Source organism: Opisthocomus hoazin, chromosome 2 (assembly GCF_030867145.1).
Source record: "Opisthocomus hoazin isolate bOpiHoa1 chromosome 2, bOpiHoa1.hap1, whole genome shotgun sequence".
NCBI lineage: Eukaryota > Metazoa > Chordata > Aves > Opisthocomiformes > Opisthocomidae > Opisthocomus > Opisthocomus hoazin.
The window spans coordinates 64,696,692-64,712,722 of record NC_134415.1 but is presented as its reverse complement, the minus strand read 5'-3'; the positions used below and the strand labels follow the sequence as shown (position 1 = coordinate 64,712,722).

At 45.3% G+C, this 16,031-nt stretch overlaps 1 protein-coding gene across 4 annotated transcripts in view; it reads right to left on the bottom strand.

The window, feature by feature from the left end:
* Positions 1–16,031, bottom strand: part of TXLNB (taxilin beta) — a 37,389-nt gene that overhangs the window by 17,211 nt on the left and 4,147 nt on the right. For 2 of the 4 annotated variants that reach the window (XM_075413928.1, XM_075413925.1), the window contains exons 2-6: positions 15,893–15,978; positions 14,686–15,103; positions 12,630–12,721; positions 8,272–8,442; positions 976–1,170 (exon numbers count right to left, since the gene is read on the bottom strand). In XM_075413928.1, coding sequence (XP_075270043.1) covers positions 976–1,170; positions 8,272–8,442; positions 12,630–12,721; positions 14,686–15,088 — 861 coding nt within the window. In that variant the 5' untranslated portion in view covers positions 15,089–15,103; positions 15,893–15,978. Of the gene's footprint in view, positions 1–975; positions 1,171–8,271; positions 8,443–12,629; positions 12,722–14,685; positions 15,104–15,892; position 16,031 lie in introns of all 4 variants that reach the window. The other 2 variants (XM_075413927.1, XM_009931956.2) reach the window with 2 other exon arrangements.

Here is a 16,031-nt window from a genome sequence, read left to right as displayed (position 1 = left end):
CTCATAGAAACCAGAAGAGAGGGATGTACATTTCCTTCATTCAGCGTAAGACTTCATGCATGATGCAACAGCTCTGGAAAGGCACGTATCAAATCAGGCATTCCAGCCTGTGAGGACAGATTACTTATGTTTTATTCAGTATGATAATGTTGTCTGGTTGCACCAAGGCTCACAATAAACGTATTTAGAAACAATAAAAAGACTCAATGTGATGTTTGTTAGTGTTTGTCATCAAATAAAAAAAAAAAAGGGTAGTTTAGGATTTCACTGGAGGGGTTTTTTGTGTCAAAATTCTCTGACCAACTCTAAAGGTTACAGAAATAATAACTTCCCATCTGCCTATTATCCGCTAAAACTTCTGGTGAGCACTGTGCCTGCAGAAAAGAATCTATTCTGATGCAAAGGGCTTCCTTTCTCCGTCTTCTTAATTTTCTGCTTCTGGGGAAGGGTCAAAGCATTCACACCAGAGACCTTCTCAGCAACCTGTGTCCAGAGGGCACAGCAGTGTATTTGGTGTCACCAGCAGAACAGGTTGTCCAAAAAAACAGCAGCCAAGAGGCGCTTGGTGGGAGCTTGACCGGGGTGGGGGGGATAGCAGGAGCAGGGTGCTGGGGATCTCCCCGGGGGCTCGGGGAGCTGCGAGGGGGGCATCTTTGCAGGCAGCTGGCACACCTCACTGCTTGGTGCCTCGGCCCCTCTCCCCACAGCGGCAGGGCTGCCCTGGGTGCCTCAGGCAGGGTGCTGGCCCACACAGCTCCCAGCCCACAGAGTTCGCCGGGCAGAGTCCGTCGGGCTCGCTGCACGCACGGTCCCGCTCAGAGGGCAAAGCGTGGCTGGGGGTACCCTCGTTACCTCCACGAGACCCCCGGACGATACCCAGCGGGGAGGACAGGCTGGCGATGCTTTCTGCTTTCCCCCGGGGTTTGCAGCTGGGTTTGCTGCCTGTCCCCACGGCAGCCAGGGCATTGCTCTCACCTCTTCCCGCAGCTCGTACTGGTCGATGATGCCTTTCAGCTTGTCTGCCAGGTCCCTGTTCTCCTGGTGGAGCTTCGTGTTCCTCTCGCTTTGCTGCTCGAGCTGCGCCTCGATGTCGCTCAGCATGCCCTGGAAATGATTAGCTATTTCTTTCCTCTTCTCACCTTCCTCCCGTGCCCGCTGAATTGTTTCCTCCTGTTGTTAAATGGGAGAGAACGCGGTCATGTAAGTAAGACGCATAATAAGCGGTTCCGGAAAGATACTGTTTCAGGGTAGCATCAGGCTTCCCTTTGAAGGATTATACGTGTTTGCATTCCTCTTCGGAGATTTTCTTGCTTTCATCTGCTCCAGCATTAGGCATGACTCTAAATTTACAGAGCAAATTACACAGTGGCCTTGAAAAAATTAGGGAACTAAGAATGTGAATTTATAAAGATGGATGTAGAGCAGAGTTTCAGATCAAAGCAAGCGTGGAAAAGGGGACATACGTGCATGTCTTGATTCATGATACTGCAGCACAGCTTTGGCTTTGGGAGAAGAAATTTAGCGGAAGTAGTCAAAAGCTCTTTTAGTTGAATTCTTTTTGACTGAATTAAAAAGTCACCCTTTAAAATGCCTCTTCTCAACTAGAAATCCTCATATCTGATTTATGTCTTTGGGATTTTAATTTTTAAAAGAAATCCATCACTTTATGTAGAATCCTTCCAACTACTCAATCTTCCTTCCCTAACTTTTTAACTGACACCAACATTTGCACTAATTTATTAGGTACTGGAATCAAGGAAAGCTTGTGGGCTGTTTCTTACAGAATCAAACCAGAGAATCAGAATTTTGCCCAGGGAAAGACTGGTGGATTTTTATTTTTTTTTACTCATTATTGAAATTCTAGTTTGGATTTGTTGATAGAGAAGATAATGCAGAAAGAATCTGGATTAATTGCTTTGTATCCAGAAATATGGACTATTTTTATTCCCTATTCATTTGCTTCCAGGGCAGTCTGCCCTTCTGGGGAATGTAATCCTGATGTACAGTGACTAGGACCATATCTGCTGTAGTTACAAATCATGCCAGAACCACGTTAAGAACCCACTCCACAGCATGCAAATGGTGTACTCTAATAAGGTTCCAGCTAGCATAGTCATTTACAAAACACTCTCTGCTAACACTGCATATGGGTATTTTCTATAAATATACTTGCATAAAGCCTTAGCTGTCTGTAATGATGTATATTTTATATCAGAAGTGTGACATAAAAGGTGTTGATTCAAGCCCTACCCTTCAAGTAAGATGAATACCAAATGACCCAGCTTCTACTTAGCATGCACAACACAAGCCTGATCTTGGACAACTGCTGTTCAAGGTAAGGGACGTTTGTCCTTTTGCTGACTGGGGAGTGACAGAGATGACAATGCCTTGGATGACGGGAGGAAAACATTGGAGCCATTAGCGCTAAGAATACCGTAGTGCACAGAAATCACCATGAAGCCCTGCTGCGCTCTGCAGTTTACACAAGAACACGTGTGTGTACTCACAAACAGAGTAAAACAGAGTGTGACCCCAGCAGGATTTTCACTCTTAAGAGGAAGAAAGGATTTCAGATGGAGCTGGGCAAACGACTTGGGGGGGTCTTGCTTCAGTACCTGGGTTGGAAACTGTACACACAAAAAAGTTGCAGCAAGATGAAAGAGAAGGTCTCTAAATATCTTCTTTTAATTGGCGAGAATGTTTTTGAGTTAGCGTGAAACATTTTCCTTGACCAGAAATTAAGCTGTGTTCTGTTGGTAGTTACTTTTTGTTTAACTCTTTTTTGAACAATTTTGAAACAGAAATGCTGTTCTGAAGTAGAGTTTAAAATGCTACTCGCAGGTTGTTTTAAATCAACTGCTTTAGCATTCCCAAAGTGAAACTTTCCATTTTCTTTTGAAAGGGGATGATTGCGAATGATGTCGTCCTTTCTATTTTTGCTTGAAAATTTGGCAAATTTAACTTGAATTCCTAGATAGTTCCCGTCAAGTCAGAACTCCGTTTTACCTTTAGTACAATGTTTAAAAAAATGCTCAAGTTTGGTTGCCAAGAAGGCCAATGGAATCCTGGGGTGCATTAAGCAGAGATCCAGCAGGTCGAGAGAGGTTCTCCTCCCCCTCTCCTCTGCCCTAGTGAGGCCCCATCTGGAGTACTGTGTCCAGTTCTGAGCTCCCCACTTCAAGAAAGATGAAGAGCTACTGGAGAGAGTCCAGCGGAGGGCTACGAGGATGGTGAGGGGACTGGAACATCTCTCCTATGAGGAGAGGCTGAGGGAGCTGGGTTGCTTAGCCTGAAGAAGAGAAGGCTGAGAGGGGACCTTATAAATGCTTACAAATATCTGAAGGGTTGTTGTCAGGAGGATGGGACCAAGCTCTTTTCAGTGTGCCCAGCAACAGGACAAGGGGCAATGGGCACAAACTGAAGCATAGGAAGTTCCATCTGAACACGAGGAAGAACTTCTTCCCTCTAAGGGTGATGGAGCACTGGCACAGGCTGCCCAGGGAGGTGGTGGAGTCTCCTTCTCTGGAGATATTCAAGACCTGCCTGGACGCAGTCCTGTGCAGGCTGCTGTAGGTGACCCTGCTTCGGCAGGAGGGTTGGACTAGATGACCCCCAGAGGTCCCTTCCAGTCCCTACCATTCTGTGATTCTGTGATTCATGCCTGTTTGTGCAGCCCTGAGCTGGGAGAAGAGTGACCCAGTGCTTGCACTTCAAGAAGTCAGAGTGAGAAAGTGAACTCGCGTTTCTGAAGTCCCATTTCTATGGCTTCAAAATAGCCTTCCTCAAAAATACCTTATTGTTTCAGCGGACCAAATGATGTTATAACATGTCGCTGCCGTGATTTAAAGCTCTCCGGAGTAATAAATCCAGCTGAATACAAAACAAAAAATTGGTGGGTTGTGCATAAGTCACACTGCACGGTTCTGTTACAAGGTGAAATGAGACATCCTGAGAGTAGCAATCATGCAAATGTAAAAAAAAAAAAAAAGTGCATGTGTTACTCAGAGGATCTTATTTCCTGCTCATCCTCTCTTCTGAGGTAGAATAATTACACAGAGCACAGAGACAATACAAAGATTCATGGTTAAAGACACTGAGCCAGGAAGCATTTAGCTACAGGGCACGGTATTTTTCTTGACCTCTTCTGCTTCGGAGAAAAAGGTATCTGAGGAGGATATTTGCTGGAGGTGGGGGCTGGGGTGTATCCCAGAGAGCTCCTCAGAGTCCCTCACAAAATGGCAGTGATTTGTTAAATCCTTGAGATCCCGGTTACAGACTAAGGGCGGCTGTGGATGAGAAGAGCAGGCTGAGCAGAAAGGTGACTGTGTGGCTGCGGCACTGTGCAGAGACCAGTGCGTGTCCTCTGCCCTGCACCAGGGAACAAAACCCTCTGCAGTGCCGTGGAGCTGGCAGCCATGCTGCCGGTGCCCAGCTGCCGGTGGGCTGGGGCCTGGTCCCCAAGGTGATAGGGTTTCAGACTCTAAGTGCTACCATGGGAATAGTGACAGGTCTTTGGAGGTGTCTGCGCTAAACCTGAGCCTTTGCTAGCCGTAAAAGCCTACGGCTGAGGCTGCACCTGCAGTGGGGGCTGGATGCCCACGGTGCCACCCGCAGAGCCCTGTGGCCCCGCCAGCTCTGCTCCGGGGCTGGCTCCCCTTTGCTCACCTCGCCTGGGCAGGCACAGTCCAGCAAACCCCAAATCATCGGCATCACCCAGGCTTTATTATCAAAGGCTGCAGCCCCAACTCTTTGCTAGTCCCCATGACCTGAGAAAATGCACTTTTTTTCAGTAGGTTCCTTACTCCTTCTCATTTCAAGACCACACAGTGTAAAGTAAGATCCTTAAGTTTTGCCCCAAATTGGAGGTTTGAAGACAGGCTTCTGTTTTGTGTTACTCCTGTTGCAGCTAAAGTAGCTGTGTGGAGTCCAGAGCTCTTGGCTTGCTCAGTTGTAGGGAGCAGAGCAGAAGGTGTTTGGGGTGGTGACTTCTCAGCGTCATCATGGTGAATTCGTTATGTGCTAACCCTGCAGGCCTTGTCAGCTGCTTCATTCTGTGCTTATTCTTTTAATAGTTTTAAATTAAACGTTTAGTTTAAGAGTGGAAAAAAAGCATTGTAAATTCTTTTCAGATTTCCAGTTGTGGAGGACTAAAGTCCAGTCATAAACTCCTGTTCCCTTTGCTCTCCCCTTTCTTAACCTTTGTGCTCGATATCTACCCTATCAAAGATACATCCTTGTGTCCTGCTGCAGTACTGCTATCATTCTCCAGTGTTTTAGGGCTAAAAGTGTAATAATGCATTGAATAAAACCTTGTAAATTTAAGACAAGGATATTTTGCTGTTTGAGACCTATCACCGGAATGTGAGATAATTTGCAAATAGAAGGGCAGGATTTGTCTCTGGTCCTTCTCTCTCTCTGGGGCAAGTCAGGAAGATTGTCGGTCTGCTGAAGCCATATCAGCCAAGATGATACGAGCGTGGACTCCTCATTGTCAACGACCTGTTCTCCTTACTCCCTGGCACCATGATCCGAGCCTCAGGTCTGTGGTTTGGAGCTGCGCCCACAATCAAAGCTGTTGACTGTTGTGACATTTGTATGAAAGTGACTGCTTAATGCCCAGTAGATGGAAGGACAAGGGACCTGAGATGTTAATGTCACTACAAGATGCTAAGTGGCCACCAACATGTCAGATAACTGGCAGAACATGAACACCATGCAGAAAAAGAAGTTGCTGTCGCTCTTTGCAGAGCTGCTCTCTATTGCAGTGGGAACGCATTCTGCTATTTCACCAACATTTATTCTGCTTTTCTTGGAGGGAGAACTAAACATCTGTTTGCTGCTGTGAAGTGTAACTGCAAGGAAATAATCTGAATAGCTGGACTGTAAGTAAGTCAGATTTTGAGGCTGGTATCCAATACTAACCAGAAATTATTCTGCTCTGCTCTGCACTGTGGATTTTCAGCGCAGCTCCACACTGCATATTCATCACCACTTGGCTGCACCGATCTCCAGTTAATGGGAATTCCACACACCAGATGAGTGAAGACAACATTTACATGACGTGTTGTGTATATAATGTACCACATGGCAAGTCAGAGTAGGTTCAGGATCTGGACAGGCCAGGTTTCTCCTTTGCTATTGAAATGACACATTCTCCTACAGTTTTTATTTTCCATGCTCCAGAACATCATCTGAAGTTCTAATCCCAAGTGCTAAAAAATTATGAATCAGCTTCTCTGTCCTGCCAAAACCAAAATAAGGATGACTTAAGCACGAGATTTTAAAAATAACACTTGATGGATTCTCCTCTTTTGAGCCCTCTCAGTACAGTCATAAGTGAAAGAAAATCGCATTCCTTTAAATAAACAGAAGATGAGATTCTGGAGATTCACAGGTGTTCAGGAGCTAAATCTTAAAGGCAAACATTCCAAGAATTATGTTAAAATTCTTAGAGAGACAAAACTGGATAAAGATGTTGAATGTCTTTGTTCATTAATTTAATCCTCTTTCATTCTGTAAATGTTATTTTGTCTTACTGTCTGATTTAACTTTGTTGGTTTTACATTGAAAGCACAAGAACCAGAGGAAAGCTAGTATTCTGGGTTTCTTTAAAGGTCTCCAAATTCATAGAAAGATGTGGCCAAAACTTGAACGCTTCTTCCTACTACAAGAGCAGCTCAGGTACCTTGCCTGGCTCACCTGGCATAGGTACAGGATAAAAATCAGAACTGAGTCTGAAACTCAGAAGTTTTTCTAGGGGACCTAGTCCCATGGTAAAACAGTCCAACAAGAGCAAAGATGTCAGAAAGAGACTTTCCTAAATGTAAAGATGACATGTGTAATGAAGTATTTATATGCAAAGAGAAAAGAAAAAGTCATGCTCTCTACCAGTGAGATTAATAACATATGATAGCTGGGAAATCATGTGAGGAATTCAACAAAATCAGTTCCAAATATGTTTTCTGAATATAGTTAGTTTTTCTCTATACCCCAGTTTCCACTGATTTGTTCCGCTGATATGATTTGTTTGTTTTAGAAATCTCAGTTAGGTCTGTGCAAAGCACTGTACAGTGTACTCTTAAATCACTTTAAAATTGGCTTGTATGTCTGCTGAAAGATTTTGCTCAAAGACAGTCTGGTAAATCAGTGTGGATCAATATCAAGGTATAGCTCAATAGGCTCCAGGTTTGCTGCAACAACAGGCACAAATTTAATTGACACTGCTGGTTTTGCACTACTGTAACTCAGCATACAGAGATTTGCTTCTAGTTTTCCTAACTATCTTTTAAACTGCTTTTCTCCTGCTACTAGTGCACAGTTTGAGTTTCTGCGCGGCTATTCCCCCTCCCAGCTATATTCTTACCAACGTACAATGAAAGTCAGAGCTAGATTCTGAAGGCCTGCTCCTGAGATGGTGGAAATGAATGAAAATCAGTTACAGTTAACAGAGGTTATATCAGGTGAAATTCTTGCTGTTAAGAATTCATATGTGTAATTCTATACATAACTATATCCCCAGAAAGAAGGATTTTGAATAGATCAAAGCAGAGGCTTTGTGTATAATAACACCATCATCACTAAGATGTACTCAGAAAAAAAGGAAGAACACAACAGAAATGTACTTCTTGAACCTAAAATTTTTCAAGAAGCATAATCATATTATAGATTTCACATTTAAACAGCATGATGCACCAAGCAATAGGCAGACATGGCATGTGGATCCCAGCTTTTTGACAGTCCTGAAAATTTCCCTTTTGAACCGATGCCTGTAATCTAAATGACTTCCACATACAGTGTCGGCGTCCTTCCTGTCTTGAGTCTTGATGTCTTGAGGTAAATGTCCTGATTGACTAAGCCTCACGTGTCACTTGAAAATGCCCAAGTGCTCAAATTACATGAAAGCACAGGCCAGCCTGCTGTGAGTCCCTTGGAGCAAAGCTGGTGTTGCTGTTATTTTGGCCATGCACATGCATTCGCATCTGCAGTCTTAGGGACCCCATCTGTTAGCACCACTGGTTTGCTCCGTGCTGAGCTTCCTGATAACACGAGGAAGGCTTACAGCTAATGTGGGCGAAGTCAATGCCCAAAAGTGCTTGGATATTTCCTAACGAGGAATAAAAGGGTCTTAGCATAAATGGGCCTCAAGACTAGAGTGTATATAAAATTACTTATTGTACATGCAGATGCAAATGTCTCTTTGATTCAGCAGCAAGATGGGAAGGCATCAGCACCTTCTTCCTGCCGGGTACCTTAACAAAGGCCACCACTCACCTTGAGGTTTTTGTTGTGCCTCTGGAGCTCCCGGCACAGGCTCTCGAGCTTGCTGCGGGCGAGGATGGCTCGGCTGTGCTCGCTCTGCAGCTGGTCCTTCTCCTTGGTGATCTGCGCCTGCCTCTTCTGCAGGTACCTGAGCTTTTTCTGCTCAGCACGATGTTCTTCAAGCTGGGCGGGGAACAGGGATTAAAATCAAACAAAGAGAGACAGGAAAGAAGAGAAAATGAGCTCTTTTGGTTTTGGGAAAATCTTCACACTTCCGTAACATCTTAGGAAATGTTTTGTATTTATCAGCACTAATGGGAGAGGAGCAAGTGACCTGGAGAGAGTCCCAAGCTTGCTCGCTGCAGTAGTCCCAGGTGTGCTCTGCTGTGGGTGGGTGAACATCATGTTTAATACTCCTGTCACACCGTTTCAGTCCTTCCTTCTTTGGTTTGAATTTCTCTAAGGTGCAGCTGTGAGATTTTTATTTTTGTTTCAGTGTTAGGAACTGGGGCAGCCAGTAGCGCTTTACACAATGAGATTTCTCCAGATCATGAGATAACGCAATAGTGGCTCATTCTGTTCTGCAGCTTCCTGAAAAAGCAGCGGCTTCCTAGATACCCGAGAACCTACCGGGAAAAACAACAGCAAAAGAGGCACTGGAGACCAAGGATACCACCTGTGTGGGGACTTTGTTGCTGATGGATGAGCATGCTCTTCAGAGAAGAGTTCCCCAAAATGATGCGTGGGCCTCTCTTCTTGTCAGGCTTCTCTTGCTTGTGGGCACACATGGGACCGTCCGCCAGCTGCGTTTCTGGAGGTCCCATCCTCAGCAGGGGTGGGCTGCAGGGAATCCAGCCTCTTTGAGGCTCTTTGGATCTATGTAATTACTGAAGAGAGTATGGATGTCCCTGACGTTCACTTGGGAACCTGCTGTTCCTGTGGGTGTATGGCTCCTGCCTTCCCCGGAGGGCTGCCGGGGAGGAGGGTGTGTTCAGAGTGGCAGCGACAGAATTGCTAATAGCAGTCCCTGCACAGACTGGTCATTTCTTCTGACACTTGTCTATTCCCGGCTGTTTTGAAGAAAATTTCCTGCACTGCAAATTAACACCATAACAGATGTGTCAAAGAAGCATTTCACCTCTGAAGCTTTTAAAGCTTTCTTCTCCCGTTCCAACACAGGGCAGCCCTCCTCGCTGTGCTACAGGCGTGCATACATTGCGAGACATTTCTGAAGTCCAGATGTTTTCCGGGTGAAAAACAGCAGCACGTGAGCTGCCATGTGCAAACCTTAATAATAATAGTTGCTATTAAGATTCCATAATCTAATAACACGGTTCCACTGATATTAATTCTTAACCCCAGTATGACCGGTAAAGTTTGTGAGTGCAGGGGAATGATGTGCAACTTGAATAAGGCAGGCAACAGGCACCATATTTTACTCTTTCTCTGACCGAGGATCTGTTTTCTGCAGATGTTCTGTAATTTATGCTTATAGTACAGGGCTCTGTGTATTATCAATCAAATCACAGCTAGGCACACCACAGAACAATGCAATCACCAGCTTGGAGTACATGTACTTCAAGTTTATGCTCAACTTTCAGCATGTGTATTGAGTGTTTTTACCCCAGCAGATCAGAATAGGGGCTTTTGCGTCTAATCAAGCTGCACTAGCTGAAATCATTTTTCTAGTATTGTAGGGAAAAAATAGCCTCTCTGTAATTAAGGCTGAGATTTATTTTCCTTTATAAGCTTGATTTTGGCCCTGTCCTGGGTTTGGCCAGGACAGGGTTAATTTTCACCGGACTCCAGGAAGGGGCAGAGCCGGGGGGTGGGGGCTGACCCCACCTGGCCAAACAGAACCCGGTATTCCATGCCATGTGCCGTCATGCTGGATTCCGGTGGGGGGGGCGGGCGGCGCAGCGGGAACTCGCTCGCGGCTTGGGGGGGCGCGGCGCCGGTCCTGTGAGGGAGAGCGGCTGTCTGGGTCATGCGGTTCGTTGTTGTGTTTTCTCCTTATTTGTACCGTTGTTGTTCCTGTTTCCCTCTGTTTGCTGTTCTGTTAAACTGCCCTTATCCCGACCCACCGGTTTCTGCCTGTTTCCTTTTCATTCTCCTCCGCACGCCGGCGGGGGGAGGGGCGGCCGCGTGGCGCTTTTGTTGCCGGCTGCAGCCGAAACCAAAACAGGCCCCTTCCCCTTCCCTTTTAACAACACAAAAAAGGTTCTTTTTGCTTCACATTTTGCATGCACAGCCTGTGCTGAGCGGATAATGATTTATCCAAATTTTAGATTATTCACTCAAGCTGTGCTTGAGATAGGGGCTTTAGAATAAAATAGGTCTTAATCGTGATATGAGAAATCTTCCAAGCTTTTTTTTTTTTGCTCTTTTTTTCCATAACAAGGACTTGCTCTAGAAACTTGTATTTCAAAGTTCTTAGGAATGTCTAAACCATGGTGTTATTTATGCACTGAAGAAGGGAATTCACTGGTAAGCAGAAATGACGGAAGGGCACCCAATGTTAAATTTTTCAGAATAATTAATGAAATATTAGCAAAAATGAGATACAAATAGAAGGAATTCTGATTTTGGAAGGCTGACATAGAAAGATAAACTCTCAATTTTGGAAAAAAACTTTTATCTTGACCCTGCTGCAGACATTGGCAACACTTACAATTATTTATTAGTGCATAGTTCTAGCACTTGCGAGACCCTCAGGACCTCTGAAAATAAACCGATCACAAGCAATCCTGCAACAGCCATTTGTAGGCAAAAGCTAAAATACAGCACGGTCTGCTTTACTAACCTCAACCACTCTGCCTACGCCAGTATTTGTGAATAAAATGTTCTCTGGTGGCGAGTAGCGTGGTACAGCTTGTGCCCAAACACCTAAGCTGTCTCCTTCCCGCAGCCCCGCAGCCATGGCTTCCTTCACACCAGCCCATGCTCTTCCCTGATGCCTTCCGTTTTCTGGTGTACCCATTGCTCCAGACCGCGCCAGGGCATGTGCTAACGGTTCAGTAGCATACAGCTGGGTGGCTGTGAGGGAGCACTGGAGCTGTGCAGGTTCCCCAAGCACAGGCAGCAGCAGCAGCGCTGTCTAATGCAGCTGAAGCCATTGCCAGCACTCAGGTCAGCCTGGCACCTCGCTGCACCATCCCCCGGGCTGTGCTGCAACAAGTGCTTGTGTCACCACACGGCTCACTGGACCAGGGAGCTGATCTGGCTGTAAAGCAGCTCAGCAAAAGCAAAAGGTGACCTGAAGTGTGTGATGGGGATGGGCAAGAGGGAGCCAAGAGAGTGGTAACTACTACAGTTGACTGCTGACAAGTTATTAATCACACTACACCACTCAGCCGTGCTGAGTGAGCAGTGTAAGGCTTTCTCCAACAAGCTTTTAGTTCTATTCATTAAATGATCTATTTTATTGACATTGCACAGAATGTCAAAACTGAATGCCCTGAATTTATGTTTTAGCACCTTTCTGCTGCATGTGTTGCTGGCAATGTGGCCCCTGTTTTATACACTGCTCCAATGATGTTTGAATGCAGTGGAGAGTACATTCCAGAGGAAGAAGACGACCTATTTCAGTTAATTTGTGGGCATGAAGTCCCTTTAAGCACGAGCTAAATCATAAACATCCTGAGCCCAATTTATGAAACCAGAGAATTTTACATGCAAAAAAGGAAAAGCTGAACTTCACTTTATGATGAGACATGGACACATCTGTGCATAAAACCAATTATAATGTCAATGTTCCTCTTGGCACATTTTTCAGTACTCCACAAACTGTGAAATGCTGCAGCCTTTTCACTTGTAAGATTTCCACAGTTTACGGCCATAAGAGTCCTTCAACTACTTAGAAGAAAATACTTGATCTGAAAATAACCCATCTCAAGCCTGGAAAGAATAGAGTGAGGTAGGTGGCATTGTTACAGGGCTGACATTATGGCAGCAGGGGCTTTGACTCTTCATTTCACTGGTTTCTCTCACAGTTGGCTTCAGGTCTCTATTTTCTGATTTTCTGCTACCTAACATTTTATACTCAGCCCTGTGTTATTTTCATTTTGATTAAATAACTGATACATAATTTAAAGCAATACCCGCATACAGAGGTACGCAAACTCCTTCCAGAAGGCAAAGGCAGGAGCCTAGACATTAATCTCCAGTGCGGGTCAGTCTGGTATATTTGCCTGTAAGTACAAATATTCTGCCTCATCTTTTTAACCCAAAGTCCAGCTTGATTATTTTGGGATTCACTTAACAGGACAGAGGCTACTACTACATGAGGTTTGACCATGCTGGATGGCATGTGATTTTTATACATTCCTGTATAGACAGTTTGCACAGAAAAGAACAAATGCTGTACTAACCAGCTCAGCATACTTCTTAAATAACAGGTCCAGCTTCTCCTCTGGAGTATTCAGCTTGTTCAAGCTTTGCATCAGCAGAGTGGCTTCCTTCCCTTAAAATAAAAAGAAGCAGAGATTTGATGGTAGAGGTAGTTTGTAGCTGATGTACTGTTATGAAATTGCTTTTTTGATGCATGAATCTGTAAAAACTGAGGGACAAATGAGGCATTTTGGAAGGGAGAGAGTAATTTTTGCTATGAATTTCTGGGTTTTTCTTCTCCCCATAAGAACAAACATGCTTGAATTTTTCCCCATTTCAGAACTCAGTAATGTGCTGTCTTCTAGCAAAAACATTGGCTGTGAAATGCTTTTGTCCTGTATAGTCTGATTTTCGTTTAATGTTTTTGAAACATGACTGGGTCACATGTATGGCACGTTTGTCTGAAACGGGATAGAAAGGGCCTGGATCCTGAAGGCTCAGAAACCAGATCTCTTTGCTGATGAAAGCTGGTGTACTCAGCTCCCGTGCTGCTCAACCTGTACGAGAAACACGGAAGATGAAGTTAGGTACGGAGACTATGGCGTGGATGGAAACAATCAGAGAGTAGTGGGTAGTGCTGGCCAGGTCTGGGCTACGTGATAGTGGTGTAGATCAGTTCCCTGAATTTGTGAAGAGAGTACGGATACCAGACACAGTCTAATAACTATCTGGGCACACATAGCTAAATCACTGCGTAGCCATTTATGTATTACTTCTCTTCTGATACCTCTTTGTATTCGTTTCAACCCTCAGTATGAGCTGGAGCTTGAACACCACTTGTTCATCAAATACAAAATGTCGCTGGCGACCCTGGAGATAAGGATGGCTGTGGTGCCAGCGGCTTGGCTGTGCTTTTACAAATGCTCCTCTTTCCCAAGGCTGTGAAAGCGAATTTGCATTCTGCTTTAGTCTGGGCTGTTTCTACTTCAAGTATAGTGCAGTCCAGGAGTACCGCCTGTGGAGAAAATCCACTATTTTACACTAGGTTCTCTCTACAGCACCAGTATGAATAAGTTCAAGAGAGCCAAAATCAAATCCTGGAGTGAAAACTCTTTCAAGTCCAGCTGGAGAACTATGCTATGGTAGTGTTTTCACTGCTCTTGGAGAGGTACCAATAACTGCACCAAAGCCAAGGCAACAGAAAATGAGGAATTTACTTTCTCCCGGACACTCAAGCGTTTTGGGGAAAAAAATCCCTGCTCTGTCCTATGCTTAGTCCCTTGTCTCTAAGTGTCCTGCAGTGGTTTTTCTATAGGCTGTCTTAGTCTGCGGTTGAGTTTGAGTTCTCGTGCAATGGAGAGGCTTGAAGATTGACGGGAGTTAACTGTAGGAAGGGAAACAGATTACGTGTTTGTTAGGTTGGGATGTAACTACATTGCTCTCTAGTGGCTGCCCAGAAGAAAGGACATCCTTTACAGAAACTCGCTGAGACTTCTTTCTCGTTCAGCTAACAGAGCCCTGCCACTGCCGAGGTGCTCTCGAAGCACTGTGCTTAGAGACAAGAAGTGTATTGGCTTATTTCATACAGCCCGTGATGAGTCCGGAGGTCTGCTAGATGAAAAATAACCTGGGCACGACAGTGAACTTATTCCGCAGATTCCCATGCCACAGAGCAGCACCATTAGCACCGCTATGACCAGGGAGAAGTCATACCTGAGGAAGCAGGGGAAGAAAAAATCTACTGAGGCACAAACGAGAGGCCAGGTTTTCCTTTGCCTGAGCAGCAACTTTCTGCAGTGTGTTGTCAGACTCACAGCTTTGGCTAACTAGTTGGAGTGGCCCGATAGTACGTTGGACTTGTATGATACAATCCTAACCTTTGTCTTTTTAAAGGGACTGATATCTGATACAGCCTGCACGTATCTGTCAGGTAATTGCTGAAAATAATTATCAGTTAGACTAAAGCTATATTGTAATGTTCAGTGGCAACTAGGGGTCCTGATCATCCACAGCAGAGGCTTAACATGGGAAAGAGCAAGGACTAGGGAGGTTTTACTTCTGTTCACAGAAGGGCTGCGTAAGTATGCAAGTACTTGCCTAGTCCTTTCAGGATTTTCTTCTCCAGCTTCTGCTCCTTGCTGCCGCTGGGCTCCTTTGCTCTGGAAGCATCCCCAGGAGCCAGCTTCTCTTTCTCACTCTCCTCATTGGCATCTTCGTACTCGGCATCCTCCACACTGTCTGGGTCTCCCTTCTCGGGCCTGTCTGTTCCCACAGCGGCGCTTTCCTCCTCCATCAGGCTGGCTGCAGACCCGTAGGTTTTAATGATGTCCTCCAGCTGCTGGCTCAGGTCCTCCGAGATGTCACACACGGCTGCTTCGGGCCAGGCGCTCAGCTGCTCCGTGGGGGCTGGAACCAGGGGCTGCGAGTCGGGGGCAGGTTTGTCCCCGCTCTGCCCCTGGACCACCTGCCCAGGCGAGGTGGCAGACTGGTCATTCTCCATTGCTTGGTGCAGTACCTGACAGCAGACAAATAAAGGGTTAATTTAAAATCACATGAAATTAGTCTTCTAACTGTTCCCAAAGCTTGGCCAGCACGTGAGTGATTTTGTGCGGAATTTGGGATGGCAGCTCATCCATTGGCTCTGGCTTGAGAAATATGGCATACTTAAACGAACAACCAAGGTGATTTGCCTCCAGGGAGAAAAGCAAATTACATACTTTACAAGAGGAAAAGCCTACCCAAACCTAATACTTAAAAATAAAAATCTTTTATTTGTGTTGCCAGCAATAACACACAAAATGACACCTGAGTCATTTACACCACTTCCCTCCCTGAACGTACAATTTGCCACATGTTTACTTTTCTTGGTCTGTTTACCTGCAATGCTGGCTACCGAGGTGGGCAGCTCCACTTCAGAGCTGCATCAGTTTCATTTTCTATTACTCTCCTGACAGAACGTCTTAGGACAATAATGATAAAAAAGGAATATTTTAAATGAAACTGGTTCCCTGAAAATTGCACTGTGCTCTTGGAGACCCCTGAGTGGTGCTTGATCTACAAGTGGCCTGGCTTGGCACTGTCACAACAACAGCAGAGAATAAGATAAACCGCTATAAACCGCTCTTCTCTTGCATGTGTTGCGTGCTGCTGACAGCTTGTTTGACAAAGTACAAGATAAGGAATAAATCACAGCGAAGTAAAACTGACCAGATGTAACACGGGTTGGTAGTCTGTGGTGTTTTCTGGGGCAAATTTCAGCTAATTTGTCCCCAGTTTGCAAAGGGAAGATTTCTTTTTCACATACCTTTGAGCTGCTGCACTCAGCCAGGTGAATCCAGAGCCCCCGATGTGTCTGTGCTCCTCCGGAGGCTGCTCCGGCTTAACCAGGACCTGGTGAGGAGCCTGTCAGTGAGAGCATCCCTGGCACTGGCTCCCCCGGCTCC